Raw genomic sequence first — 21,324 nt, 5'->3', positions numbered from 1 at the left:
GTTTTTCGAGATTCATTGGTATGTTCTCGTCTTCTTCCGCTTTATCCGGGACCGGGTCGCGGAGGCAGCAGTCTAAGCATGGAAGCCCAAACTTCCCTTTCCCCAGACACCTCGACCAGCTCCTCGGGAAGAACACCGAGGCGTTCCCAGGCCAGCCGAGAGACATAGTCCCTCCAGCGTGTCCTGGGTCTTCCCCGGGGCCTCCTCCCGGGGGGACATGCCTGGAACACCTCCCCAGGGAGGCGTCCAGGAGGCATCCGAAAAAGATGCCCGAGCCACCTCAGCTGATTCCTCTCGATGTGGAGGAGCAGCGGATCTACTCCGAGCTCCTCCCGAGTGACTGTGCTTCTCACCCTATCTCTAAGGGAGCGCCCAGCCACCCTGCGAAGAAAACTCATTTCGGCCGCTTGTATCTGTGATCTTGTTCTTTCGGTTATAACCCGAAGCTCATGGCCATAGGTGAGAGTTGGAACGTAGATCGACCGGTAAATTGAGAGCTTCGCCTTTTGGCTTAGCTCCTTCTTCACCACGACGGACCGGTAAAGCGACCGCATCACTGCGGAGGCTGCACCAATCCGCCTGTCGATCTCACGCTCCATCCTTCCCTCACTCGTGAACAAGATCCCGAGATACTTAAACTCCTCCACTTGAGGCAGGACTTCTCCACCAACCTGAAGAGGGCAAGCCACCCTTTTCCGGTCGAGAACCATGGCCTCGGACTTGAAGGTGCTGATTCTCATCCCAGCCGCTTCACACTCGACTGCAAACCGCCTCAGTGCATGCTGGAGGTCCTGGTTTGGTCATTGGTATTAGAGCCCTGCACTCCCGCGGGAGTCCCGTGGGACTCGCGGGACCCGCCGCAAAGCAGTGCGGCACGGGACAAATTTTGAAAGCTCATTGCGGGCGCGACCGGAAGTGCACATATGCGCGCGCGGGCGGGAGCGGTGATAAGCTGCAGTCCCGCTAACTAAAAATGTGTTTGAAATAAAATGTATAAATTATTAATTTATGTCTATCATATATAATTTGTGCTGGATATTTTATTTGTCATTAATAAAAACATTTTAAGATACCTAAATTTGCAGAGAGAGTCAGATTGCCAGAGAAATAGCATCATAAATTTGCCGTTAATCACTCTAATGACTCGCAGTTCACATCCAGCTAGCAAGAGAACCGTGAGTGAAGTAATTTAATGCTTGCGTTAGTCTACAACTTTAATCAGAGAGCCAGGTTACACAGTGACGGTAGGCTTGACTCAATGCTATCCCAGAAATCCTTCCTGTAATATGCAAATTTGGCTGTCCAATCAAAGGCGGCCAAATTTGCATATTACAGGAAGGATTTCTGGGATAGTATTGAGTCAAGCCTACCGTCACTGTGAAACCTGTCTCTCTGATTAAAGTTGTAGACTAACGCAACAAGTAAATCAATTCACTTCTCTTGCTAGCTCTGCTTTGCAATAAAATAAAATAAAAAAAAACATTAGTACAAAGCAAGCCCATTCACTTTTTTATGCTGATCAGAGAATTACATGGTTCCTTATATGATAAAAACGTGTGATTTGTGATTAAATATTTTAATCTCTTGACAGCACATTATTATTATTATTATTAGAGACAGTACATGCTGAATTCTAAAACAAGGTAAATAATAACAATGTGAGCTATAGATATTTATGCTGAAATCCACTCAAAGCAGGGGGCGAGGCACCATCACGCTGTGTCAAGACAAGAACTTTCCTGAGAAATAACGCGAACGTCTGCATCATGCGGGATTTGCGGGCGGGAGCGGGACAAAATATGGCAGGCGCGGGCGGGAGCGGGACTGAAAATCATAATTTTTTTGTGGGCGCGGGCGGGAGCGGGACTGAAAATCATAATTTTTTTGTGGGCGGGAGCGGGACTGAAAATCATAATTCTTTGTGGGCGTGGGCGGGAGTGGGACTGCACAATGTGGGCGCGGGCGGGAGCGGGACTGAAAAATCCGACCCGCGCAGACCTCTAATTGGTATGTTTTTCTCTTGTAAATATGTGTGAAGAATATCTAATGAAGTTTTGGTAGCCTTTCGGGTGTTCAACTCATCATTATTTTTCCCAGTGAACGCAGAAATGCTTCTGCATATGTGCAGCAGGAAACTTTCTCATTGGATATTCGCATCAGCTCCGACATATGACGTCATTGTGGCAGTTCGTAGGAGGGGGAGGAGCACAGAAAGACGGCAGGCCAGAATAAAGTTCCATAACTTAGTTTATTTGTTCTTTTCAGACACAAATTACTCTCCCAGTCATACACACACACACAAACCGTCTGGTTCAAGAGAGACCTCACTTCCTCTGCTCTCTCTCTCTTTATATAGGGCGCGGTCACTGGGAAGACACACAAACAGGTTAATTGACATCAGGTGTAGTGATTCTGCCACTTACCTTCCCTGACTCCGCCCTCCGGTCACAGACCGGCGCTTGACCACGCCCCCGCTGCTACAGTCATGTTGTCTTGACAACCGTGCAAAATCGTAAACCATATTCAATGCTCATTCTCCATTGGGTAGAGTGGCATAATACACGTAGGATAAGCGATATGCTAAAAATATTGCATGCTGTCAAACCAAATAAATGAAACCCACTAGAAGGGAATAGAACACGTTTTTATTCAATTGAAAAAGTGTCCTGTATGTATAATAATCAATGTTATTCACTTCACCTCTCAGTGTTTTGAATGTTCTGGCTGATTGGTGTATATACTCTATGTAGTGAGCACATACAGTGAAATCTATACAGTGTATTTAAAAAAAACAACAACAACAACATCTTATACCATTTTCTTTGCTGTACTAATGCTCACTTGAACTTCTAAGTAACACTATTTACACTAGCATGATTTTATTGTGGGCGGCACGGTAGTGTAGTGGTTAGCGCTGTCGCCTCACAGCAAGAAGGTCCGGGTTCGAGCCCCGTGGCCGGCGAGGGCCTTTCTGTGTGGAGTTTGCATGTTCTCCCCGTGTCCGCGTGGGTTTCCTCCGGGTGCTCCGGTTTCCCCCACAGTCCAAAGACATGCAGGTTAGGTTAACTGGTGACTCTAAATTGACCGTAGGTGTGAATGTGAGTGTGAATGGTTGTCTGTGTCTATGTGTCAGCCCTGTGATGACCTGGCGACTTGTCCAGGGTGTACCCCGCCTTTCGCCTGTAGTCAGCTGGGATAGGCTCCAGCTTGCCTGCGACCCTGTAGAACAGGATAAAGCGGCTAGAGATAATGAGATGAGATGATTTTATTGTATATCTATCATTCATTCGTTAAATTTTAAGTGACTGCTTTATCTGTATTAGGGTCACGGTGGATCCAGAGCTTACTGATTAAGACAACAGCCCATCGAAGCGCACCATAGAGACACATTTACACTTGGGGCAATTTAGCAAAGCCAGTTCACCTAATGGTATGTTTTTGGTAGGTGGGACTAAACCGCAGAACCCGGAGAAAACCCATGCAGACACATCAAGAACATACAGAACTCAGAAATCGTGATAAATGCTTCCTTGTCATTTTCTAAACACGGCTTTACGTGGGTTCGAGTTAAGGGTGCGGTTAGTATCTGTACCTTTCCTTAAGGCTTCACACATATTGGCCTTGTTCTTTCAAATTCATTTGAATTTCTCACAAGATGAGGTTGGATTTTATTTGCTTGTGCGGTTTTAGTGACATGAATGCATCATGTACTGTAGCTGCCTGTTTCCGTCCAAAAATTATACTCTTGTTTTATATTCAAATGTATTTTTTTAAAAAAATCAATATTTAAATGTTATTTGCAAAGTAATTTGACAGTTGATGTACGTATAATGGATGTATAGACACATACACGGAATATAGAGTATACACAAGTGTGTTATGAATAAACCTCACAGCTCTTAACCGAATGGAGAATAAAGAGAAGAAGATAAAAAGATTTGATTAAACGCTTTCGTCCATTTGGTATTTCATCATAGCTATTCCAGTGAGTAATAATTAATTGATCCCTGCTAAACAAGCTTAAAATCAGTGTGTGGTCAGGAAAGGTGCGGTCATCTCATCTCATCTCGTTATCTCTAGCCGCTTTATCCTTCTACAGGGTCGCAGGCAAGCTGGAGCCTATCCCAGCTGACTACGGGCGAAAGGCGGGGTACACCCTGGACAAGTCGCCAGGTCATCACAGGGCTGACACATAGACACAGACAACCATTCACACTCACATTCACACCTACGGTCAATTTAGAGTCACCAGTTAACCTAACCTGCATGTCTTTGGACTGTGGGGGAAACCGGAGCACCCGGAGGAAACCCACGCGGACACGGAGAGAACATGCAAACTCCACACAGAAAGGCCCTCGCCGGCCCCGGGGCTCGAACCCAGGACCTTCTTGCTGTGAGGCGACAGCGCTAACCACTACACCACCGTGAGGTGCGGTCATGGTTTCCCTTTTTTATGCATACTGTATATGTACTGTATGTTGAATAGGGTGGTGCTTCAGTGTAGCTGAAATATACGACAGCTTGCTGTGGGCTTCGCAGGCAGTTACTCAGGAGGGAGCTAATTGGGGCTTATCAGGTGTTGCTGGGTTGCACAAACAAGCACCTGAGGCCTTTGTGAAGTTGTCAGGGGACTGTGTGTAAACAGTGTCCGTGCTGAGGCCGTCGATTCAGGTTTCACAGCTTGTTGGTCTCCAGTCACGTTAATAGATAAGACAAATACAGTTTTTGTGCTGTAGCTCTGCATTATGTAACATGGCGCCTGGTTGGCTCCACACATTCAGTTCTCATAAATCAGTAGCATGGGGAGCAGACCGCAAAAGTACAGAAGTCTGCCATGATGTGGTTTCTCTACCTGTTCTCTGAGAAGGAGTTTTTTTTTAACTTCTGCTTCAATTTGTTTCCTGTCCCATACCTGGAAGATGCTGAGAAAGCATCCTTTCTCTCTTTTGCTTTCTCTCTCTCTCTTTTTCTCTCTCTATCGCTCTCTCTCTCTTTCTCTCTCTCTCTTTTGCTCTCTCTTTCTCTCTCTCTTTTGCTCTCTCTATCTCTCTTTTGCTCTCTCTATTGCTCTCTGTATCGCTCTCTCTCTCTCTCTCTTGCTCTCTCTATTGCTCTCTCTATCGCACTCTCTCTATCTCTCTCTCTCTGCAGTATAACAGGATGCTAGTTCTGTCAGCATGTTGACTTCCTTTGGCCTTTTTATAGTTCTGGTTGTAGTAGAGGCTTAGCTCACACACGCAAACCAAGATTGATTTGCGCATTTGCAAAATCTGAAAAGGAAACCAGAAAACGAATAAATGATTTGTTTGCAAGAATAGGGTGTATTACTGTTATTTTCATTTCTTTATACATTCGGTCTCATTGGCATTAAGATCTTAGTTTTAGGAGAGACCTGTTATGAGAAAAACAGATAATATCAAGAAACGCAAACACAAGCACAAGTTCACATTGCAAAATTCGTTGTATATAGACAAGCAGGTAACAGATCAAGTAAAACTTAGGATTTTAGGTTTTAACATCATTAAATGAGATAACAATATGAATGATGTGTCAGACAGGCTCAGAAAAGGGCAAAGAAAAGACTGAGGTGTGGGTGTGTGAGTGGGTTTATATATGTGGTGTGGAGATGGGGGTTTATTTCCAGGGCTGGAGATCAACAGCCCCGCAGCGGAACCAGCCCATCAGGTTCCACATGCTGACAAAAGCTGTTGTTGAAACAAAGCCCTGTCTCCACTGTGATGTCGAGGCTACAAGCCTTTAATGGTTAAGGTTTATTGAAGCATAGTACTGAATACATGTTGAAGCCTGAAATACGAAAGCAAAACTTCTTGAAATATAATATGTGAAACCAGTCTACAAGTGTACTAAATTTTATATATATATATATATATATATATATATATATATATAAAATCTCATCTCATTATCTCTAGCCGCTTTATCCTGTTCTACAGGGTCGCAGGCAAGCTGGAGCCTATACTAGCTGACTACGGGCGAAAGGTGGGGTACACCCTGGACAAGTCGCCAGGTCATCACAGGGATATATATCTCATCTCATCTCATTATCTCTAGCCGCTTTATCCTTCTACAGGGTCGCAGGCAAGCTGGAGCCCATCCCAGCTGACTACGGGCGAAAGGCGGGGTACACCCTGGACAAGTCGCCAGGTCATCACAGGGCTGACACATAGACACAGACAACCATACACACTCACATTCACACCTACGGTCAATTTAGAGTCACCAGTTAACCTAACCTGCATGTCTTTGGACTGTGGGGGAAACCGGAGCACCCGGAGGAAACCCACGCGGACACGGGGAGAACATGCAAACTCCACACAGAAAGGCCCTCGCCGGCCCCGGGGCTCGAACCCAGGACCTTCTTGCTGTGAGGCGACAGCGCTAACCACTACACCACCGTGCCGCCCAGGGATGGATATATATATATATATATATATATATAATATAAACAGTCACTCCATGAAATCGAGTCATACATGAGCTGATGAGTTGTCTATAAGCCATGTACGGTGAGATTGAGTGGAATAACTGTTTTATTCTATCCACATTCACTGGATTTTGAGAAACAGAACATTTTTATTTTTGCAAATTCGATTAAAAAAACTTTATACAAAACGTCCGATAAAATCATTTCCGCTGAGAATGTAAACAAACTGGCAAAATTACAGGAACAATTTGTGAAAAATGCGACAATAATAATTCTTGAAAAACAAAAAAAGATACGTTCTGACCATCAAATACTTTCATTGCGTATTTTGCTGCTTTTTTGTATTTTTGGGGTCTTCTTCTTCAGGGTTTTTTGGTGGTTGGTAAACCAACTTAAAGGTGCATTACCGCCACTGACTATGTTCTTTTAGCTATTTCTGTTTCTTTTAAATACTTGATAACAATTTTTAGGGTTTGTTTTCGAGCAGAGTTTTGATTTCGTCCTTGGTTGGTTCAGCAACACGCTCCGCCATTTTGTTTTTCTCTACTCACGGTATATGAGTTGATAGCCTAGTAGTAGAGTAGCCAATCAGAGCACGCAATTGCTCATATCCAGTGAATGTGGATAGAATATATATATATATATATATATATATATATTATATATATATATATATAACAGTCATTCCATGAAACAACACGGCCAGGCTTCAAAATCTCTCGCTGCTTGCTTTTTTTTTCTTAACAGCACCACCTGTGGTTGAAAGAAACAAACCCGCATCCCCTGGCCTAATTTAAAATGTTAAAAATACCAACCTAAAGTGAATAAAAACCACAACTTGGCAGCATATTCTGTCGGTCTGGCATAAACATTCTTCATTTGACATTTTAATTGAGTATGATGAAAGAATTTGGTGATTTGAACTATATTTCAAGATTGATTAACTCAATGGGATTCACCTATAATTGGGGGGGGGGGGGGGGGGGGATTCCTAGATTACAACAGTTCAGATAGGCAACTTACAGTTAGATAGATAGATAGATAGATAGATAGATAGATAGATAGATAGATAGATAGATAGATAGATAGATAATTTATTGTCCCCATAGGTAAACTATTTCTCAGTGAGTAAAACATGTTGGTCTCCAGCATGACCGTACAAGAAGGGTAAAACACATAAGACACGTCAACCATTCAGCACGTATTCACCAGTCATATCACAGTGTTAATATTGCACTTAATCCAAGAAAAGGCTAAACTATGGCCAAAGACTAGAAAAATTGTAGATTCAAAGACAGGTTTCGACGTCAACATTCCCGTAATGAACACATAGCATCAGTCCATACCCCAGTAATGCAAAGAGCCCTTCAGAATACTGGGGAAATAAATACAATAAATACAGATAAGATGTTCTCATAAAAGAAGAGGGATTGAAGGGTTGTCACTATTCAGACCCGCTGAACAGAGACCCGGAGAGAAATTAAGGCCTACCATTATCTTTCAGGTGCTTATTTAAGTAGCTAATCACTAACAGAGTGGCACAATGATGCAGTGGTTATCACTGTCACCTCACAGCAAGAAGGTTCTGGGTTCGAACCTCATGGCCGACGGGGGCCTTTCTGTGTGGAGACTGCATGTTGTTTGTGTGGATTTCCTCCCCCCCACAGTTCAAAGACATGCAGATTAGGTAAAAATACCCAGCCATTGGGGTTACGCAAACTAGTGCATACTTCATGCCGGTCCCAAACCCGGATAGATTGGGGAGGGTTGCGTGAGGAAGGGCATCCGGTGTGATAAAAAACAACCTGTGCCAAATCAAATATCCAGGTCATAAATTAATCTGCCGTGGCAACCCTTAACGGAAGCAGCCAGAAGAAGATAAGCATCTAGCATGATTGAACGACAACAACCATTATATTTTAAAGCAACTAATTAAAATATTATTGATTATTTCATGGTTTCGTACAAGAGTTTCATGTCTAGTACGTGTCTAGTCTAGTACCTTATTTGTCCATTCATCTTTAAACATTGTGCTTTGCCACTCATGTGTGTGTATGTTTTAAATAAGGCATGTCGTCAGTCTGCTTATCAGATTACAAATGGAAAATAAAATGAATAATCTTTGAAAATCTTCTCACTAGCTCTGGAACTAGTTTTAACTCCAGTGAGTTACTGAATTATGGATTTTTTTCCCACAGATTTATCAACTCAGCTCAAGTATTTTTTCAAGTACTGATTAATATCAGCTGAAATAATTTAGCTGGAACCACATCAGTTCCTTCATCTGCCACTTGATAAATCCTGATATAGAAAATTATTCCATCCACATTCACTGGATATGAGCAATCGCATGCTCTGATTGGCTACTCTACTACTAGGCTATGAGCTCATATACCGTGAGTAAAGAAAAACAAAATGGCGGTGCGTGTTACTGAACCAACCAAGGATGAAATAAAAACTCTACTTGAAAATAAAACCCCAAAATATACAAAAAAAACAACAAAATATGGAATAAAAGTTTTTGATGGTAAGAACTTTATCTTTTTTATTTTTTAAGAATTATTATCACATTTTTCACAAATTGCTCCTGTCATTTCGCCGGTTTGTTTACACTCTAAGTGGAAATGATTTTGTCGGACGTTTTGTATAAAGTTTTTATTGATCAAATTTGCAAAAAATAAAAATGTAAATGCTCTGTTTCTCAAAATCCAGTGAATGTGGATAGGATAAAACAGTTATTCCACTCAATCTCGTCGTACATGGATTATAGCCTACTCGGTGCTACGCACCTCATCGGCTATCAGCTCATGTACGACTCGATTTCATGGAATAACTGTTAAATATATCTATTGACAGCTGATTCAATAATTATACATACTGTTACTTGAGGCCTTTTTTTAAATCCAAATCCACATACAGTGCCTTGCAAAAGTATTCATACCCCTTTAACTTTTTCACATTTTTCCCCCTTACAACCACGAACTTAAAAGTTTTTTATTGAGATTTTATGTGATAGACCAACACAGAGTAGCACATAATTGTGAAGTGAAATGAAAATGATAAATGATCTTCAAAATTTTAAACAAATAAAAATCTGAAAAAAAATGTGATGTGCATTAGTATTCAGCCCCCCCCTGCATCAATACTTTGTAGAGCCACCTTTTGCTGCAATTACAGCTGCAAGTCTTTTGTGGTATGTCTCTACCAGCTTTGCACATCTAGACACTGAAATTTTTGCCCATTCTTCTTTGCAAAATAGCTCAAGCTCAGCCAGATCGGATGTAGAGCGTCTGTGAACAGCAATTTTCAAGTCTTGCCACAGATGCTCAATGGGATTTAGGTCTGGACTTTGACTGGGCCATTCTAACACATGAATATTCTTTGATCTAAACCATTCCATTGTAGCTCTGGCTGTATGTTTAGGGTCATTGTCTTGCTGGAAGGTGAATCTCCTTCCCAGTCTCAAGTCTTTTGCAGCCTCCAACAGGTTTTCTTCCAGGATTGCCCTGTATTTAGCTCCATCCATCTTCCCATCAACTCCAACCAGCTTCCCTGTCCCTGCTGAAGAAAAGCATCCCCATAGCATGATGCTGCCAGCATTATGTTTCACAGTGGGGATGGTGTGTGCAGGGTGATGAACAGTGTTAGTTTTCCGCCACACATAGCGCTTTGCATTTAGGCCAAAAAGTTCAACTTTGGTCTCATCTGACCAAAGCACCTTCTTCCACATGTTTGCTGTGTCCCCTACATGGCTTCTTATGCCTGTCTTTCAACAATGGCTTTCTTCTTGCCACTCTTCCAAAAAGGCCAGATTTGTGGAGTGTACGACTTATAGTTGTCCTGTGCACAGATTCTCCCACCTGAGCTGTGGATTTCTGCAGCTCCTCCTGAGTGATCATGGGCCTCTTGGCTGCTTCTCTGACCAGTGCTTTCCTTGCTCGCTCTGTCAGTTTAGGTGGACGGCCATGTCTTGGTAGGTTTGCAGTTGTGCCATACTTTTCCATTTTTGAATGATGGATTGAACAGTGCTTCTTGAGATGTTCAGAGCTTGGGATATTTTTTTATAACCTAACCCTGCTTTAAACTTCTCCAGAACTTTATCCCTGACCTGTCTGGTGAGTTCTTTGGTCTTCATGATGCTGTTTGTTCTTCAGTGTTCTCTAACAAACCACTGAGGCCTTCATAGAATAAGTGTATTTATGCTGAGAGTAAATTACACACAGTAGGACTCTATTAACTAATTAGATGACTTCTGAAGGCAATTGATTGCACTGGATTGTATTTAGAGGTATCAGAGTACAGGGGGCTGAATACTAATGCACACCACATTTTTCAGATTTTTATTTGTTTAAAATTTTGAAGACCATTTATCATTTTCGTTTCACTTCACAATTATGTGCTACTCTGTGTTGGTCTATCACATAAAATCTCAATAAAAAAACTTTTAAGTTCGTGGTTGTAAGGTGGAAAAATGTGAAAAAGTTCAAGGAGTATGAATACTTTTGCAAGGCACTGTATGGTTGTGAGAAATGAACCTGATTCCAAATGTTGAACATGAACCTGAACTCAATTTCAACCATAACAAAGCAATATATTGATGTAGCTGATACAAATTCCTCATTTTACAGCCCGATTCACTGGATTCATTATGTAGTAGTCCATTGTACTAAAGTGTGTGTGTGTGTGTGTGTGGGGGGGGGGGGGGGGGGGGGGGGGGGTTTTGCAATCTATGCAGATAACCCATGTAATAATAAATGTCCCACTTTTTAATCTTTTAGACTTCATTCCAGATACACGTGTCTCCTATGACGTGTGTTGTCGACTAAATAGCTTATTTTTGTCACATTGTGCTCAAAGTATTTCCTTTTGTTCATGTTAAAAGTGGATGTATAAAAGTCATCTGAGGATTATGACTCCCCTCATTGTGTGTGTGTGTGTGTGTGTGTGTGTGTGTGTGTGTGTGTGCAATCTCGGGTTTGTTTTTTTTCCTCTGGTCCTGATGGCATTTTTAGCAATACTTCAACTGTGGGATTGAGATCAGTTTATGAATGTGTTTACACCAAGCTTCACCTGGTGCAGATGTAGAACATTGTTCATTGTTCCATCTTGAGGAAATGGCTGGAGTGACTCTGGACTGCAGATGTGAGCCAGAGCCCAATGCAGCTGCACCTTTTTGTCTGTTTGTCCATGCTTGAACCATGTGTCATGCTGTGTTTACTTGGTTGGTGGGGGGGGGAGAGGGGTTGGGTGGTTGTATTTGACAAGTCAGCATTCATGTCAGTATGTGAAGTGTGTGTGCATGTGTTTTGCAGACATCTGCGTTATGCAGATGTCTCAGATTCCTGTCTTTGTGCGAAAATGCCATTCTGCTTGATTGAGTCATCCCTGCAGTAGTGCTCCACTCATTAAAGAGCTGCTTCAAATAAATGAATTTGAAAAATTCATTTAGTCCTGAAAAATATGTTGCATTTTACCAGACTTCCAGAAATACGGCTACAGTAGGAGTCCATTTTCGTCCTCCAAGGTATACCCTGCACTAATATACCCTTATTGGACCTCAAGGTAACCATGTGTATCTTTTTAGGGCCAAAAACGTACATATGTGCTCCCAAGCAGAATATAAAGGGTACGAATAAGTACTTTCAAGGTTACTGCCGCAGTGACAAGCCGATGTACCACTAAAGGTTAAAAAATGGACTTTATTTTCTGACCGTGTGGAGCGCTGTTAAATTCTCAACTCTGACTTGACCAGAATGTGTTGATTAGTATTTCACAACAGCTGTCTTGACTTCCCAGTAGTTTCCCAGGAACTGGTATGACAGACATGCCACATAAACGTGTTTGAAACTGTGTGTACTTGTTGATATGTTGAAATTTTCCATGGAAGGAGTCTCCCCTGTCAGTGCTTTGTCACAATCCAAGGTAAAGTTGTAACTTTGTTTTCCAACACAAAAAAGTCTTCCAAACAGAGGACTTACTGGTTTCTTCGTAACATGACAAGCTGCTTTTTTTTCTTTTTTTGCCTTATTAACTTAAGACAGAGAGAAAAAAGAAACACAGGTACAGGAATGTCTGTTTACAGCTGCTATAATGTAAATCATAACATTGGGAGATGTTCTGTAACATTAAACACAACTATAAATGGATAAAAACTACAATGTGTAATTATTTAATAAACTAAAAGTTTCAGTCCTGTCGAATTACTGTTGTGTAGGAGGAATAAAACATTGTGACATTACTGGGAAATTCCATTTCTGGGTGATTACAGTAACTCACCTTTATCACACCACTTGTTAATAATCGTTGATTATTTTCCTGTAACAGGTTACATGTTTTATGCCTTACTTAAATGCTGGACTATTAGAGGAAACGCCAATTGCTTGTCATTGTCCATAATGAAAGCATGTGTTACTGAATCACACCATCAAAATCAATTATTCTCTATAACCTACAAAACTCATTAGCTATTTGTAACGCCACATTAATTATGCATTGATATCTATTGTGTTGTTGACTTATTATTATTTTGCTTATCAACAACTGATGATATCAGCATTTAACGCAGCATAAATTAGCTATTTTTAGGTTTTCTGATAAGATAAGATAAGATAAGATAAGATAAGATAAGATAAGATAAGATAAGATAAGATAAGATAAGATAAACTTTATTCATTGCTCAGTGGGGAAATTTACATGTTCCAGCAGCTCACAGAAAGAAAGAGTTAGAAATAGACAGTCACAAAAAAATAGAGTGCAATAAAACTATAAAAGAAATAAAACAGGGAGCTTCATGGCTCAAGTGGATAAGGCGCCACACCATAAATCCGGGGACCCGGGTTTGATTCCGACCTGAGGTCATTTCCCAATCCCTCCCCGTCTCTCTCTCTCTCCTGCTCATTTCTTGTCTCTACACTGTCCTATCCAATAAAGGTGAAAAAAGCCAAAAAAATTTCTTTAAATAAATAAAATAAATAAATAAAGTAAAAAATAAAAACACGGGCCATGTATGTAATGTACACAACAAAATAAGAAAGGAACTTAAGTAAGAGTAGTACTTCACCTGAAGTAGCAATATTGCACGAATAAAATACTGACAACTGAAATAGAAATATTGTATGAGGGAGTGGCACGGTGGTGTAGTGGTTAGCGCTGTCTCCTCACAGCAAGAAGGTCCTGGGTTCGAGCCCAGCGGCCAGCGACGGCCTTTCTGTGTGGAGTTTGCATGTTCTCCGCGTGGGTTTCCTCTGGGTGCTCCAGTTTCCCCCACAGTCCAAAGACATGCAGGTTAGGTTAACTGGTGACTCTAATGTGAGTGTGAATGGTTGTTTGTCTCCGTGTCAGCCCTGCGATCACCTGGCAACTTGTCCAGGGTGTACCCCGCCTTTCGCCCGTAGTCAGCTGGGATAGGCTCCAGCTTGCCTGCGACCCTGTAGGACAGGATAAGCGGATACAGATAATGGATGGATGGATATTGCACAAGGTAGTGAATGTTATTGCACAGTATAAAATAACTAACAAGGATGGAATATGTGTGTAAAGTAACCAATAAATGACAGACAACAACTGGACAGACCAATTATGAGCGTGAGACATGAATAAGAAAATACTTGTAAATGATATTGTACCAAATAGTAATATTGTTGCACAGCATAAGTAGAAGATGGCGATGAGATGCGAATAAAGTGACAAAGTGACAAAAGGTGATAGTGAAACAGTGCTACATTATATCAGGCTGTCATTGAAAAGTATCAATGTCATTGAAAATATCGCTTTATTTCATTTATTATAAGAAAGTCAAGCATAGTATTTAAAATTTCTGGATGAAAGTGTAACCAATACTGTATTCAGGACACGCTGGCCTGAAAACCAGAAAAATTAACACTTCAGGGCGATTCTTCAACAGAGAGGCCAAAACGATTAAATTATTAAGGATGCCATAACTCGTCAGCTCAGTGATATTGCTAAAGTATGGAATCCAAGGAAACGTGTACCGAAAACCATATTTAAAAATCATCACCCCAATTAAAGGAATGTCGCTTCTGAGAAATCTTGGTTTGAATTTTAGAAAATGAAAGTTCGTTTTTTTTCTGGCATAATTCCGGTACTGACTTTTCTTTCATCGTAAAGGTTTTGCGTTCAAAGTTAAACATGGTCCAAAACACACCCCATACAGTGTGAAACTTTTATTTAATACTATTATCTTGAGTAATGGCGGCACGGTGGTGTAGTGGTTAGCGCTGTCGCCTCACAGCAAGAAGGTCCGGGTTCGAGCCCCGTGGCCGGCGAGGGCCTTTCTGTGTGGAGTTTGCATGTTCTCCCCGTGTCCGCATGGGTTTCCTCCGGGTGCTCCGGTTTCCCCCACAGTCCAAAGACATGCAGGTTAGGTTAACTGGTGACTCTAAATTGAGCGTAGGTGTGAATGTGAGTGTGAATGGTTGTCTGTGTCTATGTGTCAGCCCTGTGATGACCTGGCGACTTGTCCAGGGTGTACCCCGCCTTTCGCCCGTAGTCAGCTGGGATAGGCTCCAGCTTGCCTGCGACCCTGTAGAACAGGATAAAGCGGCTAGAGATAATGAGATGAGATCTTGAGTAATGCAACGAAAAAAAGTTACCACATTTTACTATGAATGTAATTCCGTTACTGAAGAACTTCTCTTTTATTGTTTACAAAGTCAGTCCTGACAAAAAACTTCATAAGAAACAGAGCTGACAAGAAATATAGCCAGTTACCATCGAATAAGCTTTCGAAAATGGTTCTGTTAACCTTGTAATTTTCAATACCATTCAAAGGATTTGTAATTACTTGATACTTTGATCTAGGCCCAGTTGTTGTTGTTTTGGTTTGGTTTTTTTGCTTGAAATTTTGACCATTTGTCAGATGAAAATTTAAATGCTTGAGCATCCCTGTGATAAATTTGATTGATTAGATATTATTAGCTGGATCTTTGATACCTGGGTGTTGCGTGATTGTGACCTATTTTATTATAACTGTCATCATCATGGAAAAAAGAGATGGGAAGTTCCATCTGCTGATACACCCACCAAAACTGTGTTCAACATGTTCAGTTAAAGAGCTTTTTTTTTTTTGCCTTCCAGCAAGTAATATTCAAATGATTGACTTTGATATTCAAATCCAGAAGGAAGTTAATTGCATAGTTACACTTAGTGTTTGCTAAAATAATAGATACAGGCAAGATTAGATAGCAAACCAATAAATACTAGATAACAGCAACGTTTCGTTGGCTAAGGAGTTAAGATAGGGTGTGTAAAATTACTTGGCGGTGGCACTGTTAATAGTAAACATTTTTCATTTGCAGATTTGCAGTGTTCTGTTTGCTTTTCAATCATAAGAAACAAGCATTAAAGTGACAGAGAGGCGAGACGTGTGGCGTGTCAGCAACTGGTACGAGAGGAAATCAAGATGAGCACAAATTAGGTCTAGTGATAAACGAAAAGCTGACGTTTCATTTCCTAGCATCTTGTCTTATGTGTCTTGTGTCTGTCTGTCACCTTGCTGCCAGACTAATTCCCAAATGAATGGGGATTTCAGACCAGAGGAAAGTTTGTGATCTATGTAAATGACTGCAATCATTACTCATCTCCATTTTTTTTCAACACAAATTGAACTGTCTGGTTTTTTTTTTCACTTTATCACCTTTTACACCTCATATGTAAGTCAACTTTGATTTTCCTACTCCACCCACAACATGTGGATGGGTGTGAAAACAATCTGTGACAACTAACTCACTACATTCGTGTGTGTGTGTGTAGCAGGGGTTTTGGCATGGTGCATATTTTCTCAAAGGGGAAATTCCACAGCTCCACTGGAGCTATTTTGAACCTCCAACATGTGTGTGATCCACACAAGTCTGCACCAAATTAAATGAAAATCCATCATACTTGCTCAACATCATGTCTGTTAGACGCTTACGATTGCAGCTTCAAGAGGGATGGAATGTAAAAATGTAAAAATGCGTTTGAACCATATCTCAAAGCCTGGTTTAGTTGGAAAGCGTTCAAATATTGCATTATTTAGAAAGGAATAAAACACTAGGGCACATGCAGTTCATGGAAAATAATCAACAACAGCCTGGTGTGGTGTGGCCTGACGCAAAACAGCCTGGTGTGGTGTGGCTTTACCCTAAAGTTGATTCATTTGATGTCGGAGCATGTTCTGAAGTGCTTTATTCCTCTTTAAGCACAGCAATTATAGCAATTTAAAATAAAGTTAAAAAAAAAAGTTTGTATCCTTTCACAGATACTTTTAACATGAGACAAGATCGTTCCTGGTGTCAGTTATGTTAGCAGCTACACTCACAAGCCACTTTTTTCTCTTGCTTGAAGTTCTTTTTTCAGTGGATCCTGTTAGGGGTCGCCACAGTGGATCTTTTTTCCCACATATTTGATTTAGTTTTACACCAGATGCCCTTCCTGACGCAACCCTCCCCAGTCTATTCGGGCTTGGGACTGGCACTAAGTATGCGCTGGCTTGTGCAACCCCAGTGGCTGGTTACCTAACCTGCATGTCTTTCACATGTGGGGGAAACCAGAGCATCTGGAGGAAACCCATGCAGACACAGGAAGAACATGCAAACTCCACACAGAAAGGCCCCCGTCATCTGTGAGGTTCAAACCCGGAACCTTCTTGCTATGAGGTGACAGTGCAAACCACTACACCACTGTGCCATTTTCTCTTACTTGAAGTTAATAAGCCATGGGGGATAAAGCCATGGCCTAAAGGTTAGAGAAGCAGCTTTGGGACCCAAAGGTCGCTGGTTTCATTCCCTAGACCAGCAGGCATGACTGAAGTGCCCTTGAGCAAGGCACTTAACCCCCCAACTGCTTCCCAGGCTGCTGGGTATGCTGTACATTGCTCTGGATAAGAGCATCTTCTTAATGCCATCGATGTAATGTAATACACCGCGAGCTGGCTTAGTGGTTAGCGTGTCCACCTCTTGACCAGGAGATTGCGAGTTCTACTTGCGGTCGGGTCATACCAAAGATCATCATAAAAATGGTACCTACTACTGTCTGGCAAGGCACGCTGCAATACAGAGTCAAACTCTTGCGGTTACCAGAGGACTAGCCCCCCACTGTAACCCTAGCTGTATAGGCAAGAGGCCGAGGGCCACAGAAATGGAGATCAGCATTGCCCAATATCCCTTAATGACCTGGTTAGTACTGGGACGGGAGACTGCCTGGGAAGACCAAGGCATGGCACGGAAAGGACTTTAGACTTTAGAGTTTACCAAGAAACTGCAAAACGCAAAGCACTCCGTCCTGAAAACTTACCAACCGTTACAAAGCATTGGCAGTGGAGACTCCTTCCATAAATGACTTTATATAGTAAAGTTCATCATGTCAATGATTATATTTTTCTTTGTTGATTAACAGCATGTCTTAGATTAGATTATGTGGAGTATCCAAACAAGTCCCAGTAAATAATGTGTCACTCTCACAGTTAAAATGACTCATATGAGAGCTGCTGTCAGTCAACACAGTGATATGAATATTGTTTCATTTGCTGCTATATAATGTTTATTCATTGTCTATGCTCTTGTGCTATTCTGCAGGCAACCCAGAGGGACCTCCTGGGCTACTAAGACGTGACTCCAGGCTTGGCGCAGTCTCCTGGACCCAAAATCTCAGACAGACCAGTGTGTGAACATCAACAGAGACTATGGCTGACCAAAATCTGTGCATTGATGACCCAGCAAAGAGCAAATACTCTGAGTACTACAGCAAAGGTCTCATCACATTGCACTATAGCTGTGCCAAAAACTTGAGCTTGAATGACGTGAAGACCCGTAATGGCAGAGATTGGTACAGCCCACTCAACATCATCTTCATCATCATCTGCACCATCATAATTCTGGAGAACCTCCTGGTACTCATTGCTGTTTGCCGAAATAAAAAGTTCCACTCAGCTATGTTCTTCTTCATTGGGAATCTAGCATTTTCGGATCTGCTGGCTGGCTCGGCTTACATCGCCAATATATTTCTATCAGGCAAAAGGACTTTGGAGCTAATGCCCGTGCAGTGGTTCATAAGAGAAGGGACTGTTTTTATTGCATTGGCTGCATCAGTGTTCAGTCTGCTTGCCATTGCTATAGAGCGCTACATTGCCATAACTAAAGTCAAAGTTTACGGCTCCAATAAGACCTGCCGCATGTTCCTGCTTATCGGAGCGTGCTGGGTCACTTCGCTCCTTCTTGGAGGACTTCCCATTTTAGGCTGGAACTGCATCAACGATCTGAAGGAGTGTTCAGCCATCCTGCCTCTCAATTCTAAGCGCTACATCTGCTTTGTGGTAACCATCTTCAGCGTCATCCTGCTCTCCATTGTCATCTTGTATGTCCGTATCTACCTGATTGTCCGTTCTAGCCACAAGGAAACCACTAACATGGCTTCCTACGCTCTGCTCAAGACCGTCACCATTGTCCTGGGCGTGTTTATTGTGTGCTGGCTGCCTGCCTTCAGCATCCTGCTGCTTGATATCCACTGCAGTATGTTCCGCTGTCCCATCCTCGGCCACGCCGACATCTTCTTTGGGATCGCCACCTTGAACTCGGCACTGAACCCGCTCATCTATACACTGCGCAGTAAAGACATGCGGCGGGAGTTCCTGCGCGTGCTGTGCTGCTGGGGGCTCCTCCATAGCGGCCGGCCGGCGGAACGCTGCTTGATGCAACTCAAGAGCTCAAGCTCGATGGACCACTGCACCAGCAAACATGAACATCAGACCACTCCTATCATGCAGGACTGTACTACTTGTGTTTGAGCTTGGGGAACGCACCCAGGCTACATCAATAAAGGTCTTTGAGTGGGTTTAGGTCTGGAAGGAAGTCGAGGTATTTGTGTTCGTGGATGATGCATGCAAATAAAGGACACCTGAAGATTCGTTCTGCCATAGATGCATTACATGATCAAAAGTGGTGATTGAGGTTTTGCATCTGACTTTTTTACAAAGTGATCAGACCTGTGTGAATTTTTTTTTAATCACTTTCTATGGACTCTTATGAGCTAAAAGCAAGTATTGCAATTGTGGTATGGACACAGTTATGTATTGTTATTATTTTTTTGTTGTTGTCAAAGACCTGCGACCTCCACTGAATGATTTTTACTTGTTTTGATACCGTTCATACTCACCATGTCATATTTAGTCATATGGCAGTGACCATAAAAGTGACCAAATCTTTTTTTTTAATTATTATTATTATTTTTTATTTGTTAAATCAACGTCTAAGATCATGCACTTTCAAGCATATCTGTGATTGTATGTATTTGTGACTTACTTGTGAGTTAGTGAATCTAACAAAGACAACGTTGCATGAACATGAATAGATGAGTCTTGGAGTGACTCAGCAGACTTGATTCATAAAGAAAAGGGAGGTACTGAATGAATAGTTACACTCCGCAGTGCACTCCTTATGAGCCATGGGTACAAAACCATGTTATGTTATTCCATTATATTCCCTTTAATTAACTACAATAAAAACAAAAGTACTACACTTCATTATATTGCATGGCATAACCTGTGTACAAACTAATCTATGGCGTATTCATGTACAATTTCATCATTAACCCTTTCCTCTCAGTCTCTCTGGCCTTTGCTTGTGTTCGTGTGTGCATGTGTGTGCGTATGTGTGGACTAAGTGTTTCCTTTAAGGAAGACACAAACAGAAAGTACATTTCCTTAAGCGAAATGGCATGGACATGTTTCACCCGGCCTGCAGTAATCCCCCTGGACTTGTCTTGACAACGTTGTAGCGTCGCTGCAGCAGCATGTCCTTTCTGTTTTTGTGCTCTCCTGAAACTGAATGTATGCATGTGAAGTGTTTGGAGCGAAATGCTTCTTTTTGTGACAGTATTACCGAACACTGAGTGTTTTCGTCTTGTTGAGTATTGAGCTGTCGGAGACAATAAAAAGGGATAGGGTCACTGTGAAGGCTTGAAAATGATCACCACATTTAAACTCGCTGATAACACATAGTAGGTTTCAGAGACGGAAATTCTTAACGCTGGGATTAAATAAACAGGTCACCTCTTTTTTTTTTTTTTTGGTCGTTTTGTGTCAGGGCCTCTAAACGCACACACTTCAGGCAAATGAGGGGGAGGAGGCTGCACTCTTATGTCAAAGGTCAGAGGCTAATTACTCTGCCTAAAACCACACTTCCTGCAATGACAGGAAGTTCAGTGTTTCCTAAGGTACTTCCTGTTGTTCAGAAGTGACCTCATCTTACATACCACTCCAGCAAACAAACACAAAGATTTGATCCTAAACTGTCTTGCTGTCTTTTCCTCTCTTCATCATCAGAGAAAGCACTTTGGCAGCTCTTCTAAAGTTCTTTTTTGTTATATAAATTTCCACTCTGTAAAATCCTGCCTGTGCAAAAGAAAAAAAAAAGTTTTGTATTATGCATTTATGACAATGTGTGTATTGTATTTATGTTTAATATGTGTAAATGTCTGAAACGTCTTGTGTGCAATAGCATTGTGTGTCTAGTAGCAAGCTACCTGTGTGAAATCGGTACAAATTTTAAAACACTAATATTGGTACATAAACATTTTTTTCATTACTTTTATATAAAATAAATTAGATACAAAATGCAAATGCATATTCAAGTCTCATTTTATTAACTTCAAACAAAAGTGGACTGTATATTATATATATATCTCATCTCATCTCATTATCTCTAGCTGCTTTATCCTGTTCTACAGGATCGCAGGCAAGCTGCAGCCTATCCCAGCTGACTACGGGCGAAAGGCGGGGTACACCCTGGACAAGTCGCCAGGTCATCACAGGGCTATTTTATATATATATATATATATATATATATATATATATATATATATATATATATATATATATATATATC

General features: G+C 41.6%; 1 protein-coding gene across 2 annotated transcripts in view; it reads left to right on the top strand.

Moving 5' to 3' along the window:
- s1pr2 (sphingosine-1-phosphate receptor 2) overlaps positions 1 to 21,059 on the top strand; it is a 62,760-nt gene extending 41,701 nt beyond the window's left edge. For both annotated transcript variants that reach the window (XM_060942592.1, XM_060942593.1), the window contains one exon: positions 18,019 to 21,059. In XM_060942592.1, coding sequence (XP_060798575.1) covers positions 18,126 to 19,226 — 1,101 coding nt within the window. In that variant the 5' untranslated portion in view covers positions 18,019 to 18,125 and the 3' untranslated portion in view covers positions 19,227 to 21,059. The remainder of the gene's footprint in view (positions 1 to 18,018) is intronic.
- Positions 21,060 to 21,324: the final 265 nt, after the last annotated feature.

This window comes from Neoarius graeffei, chromosome 16, assembly GCF_027579695.1.
Source record: "Neoarius graeffei isolate fNeoGra1 chromosome 16, fNeoGra1.pri, whole genome shotgun sequence".
Taxonomy (NCBI): domain Eukaryota; kingdom Metazoa; phylum Chordata; class Actinopteri; order Siluriformes; family Ariidae; genus Neoarius; species Neoarius graeffei.
Note: the sequence above shows the minus strand (reverse complement) of the source record. Positions and strands in the feature narration are given on the sequence as shown.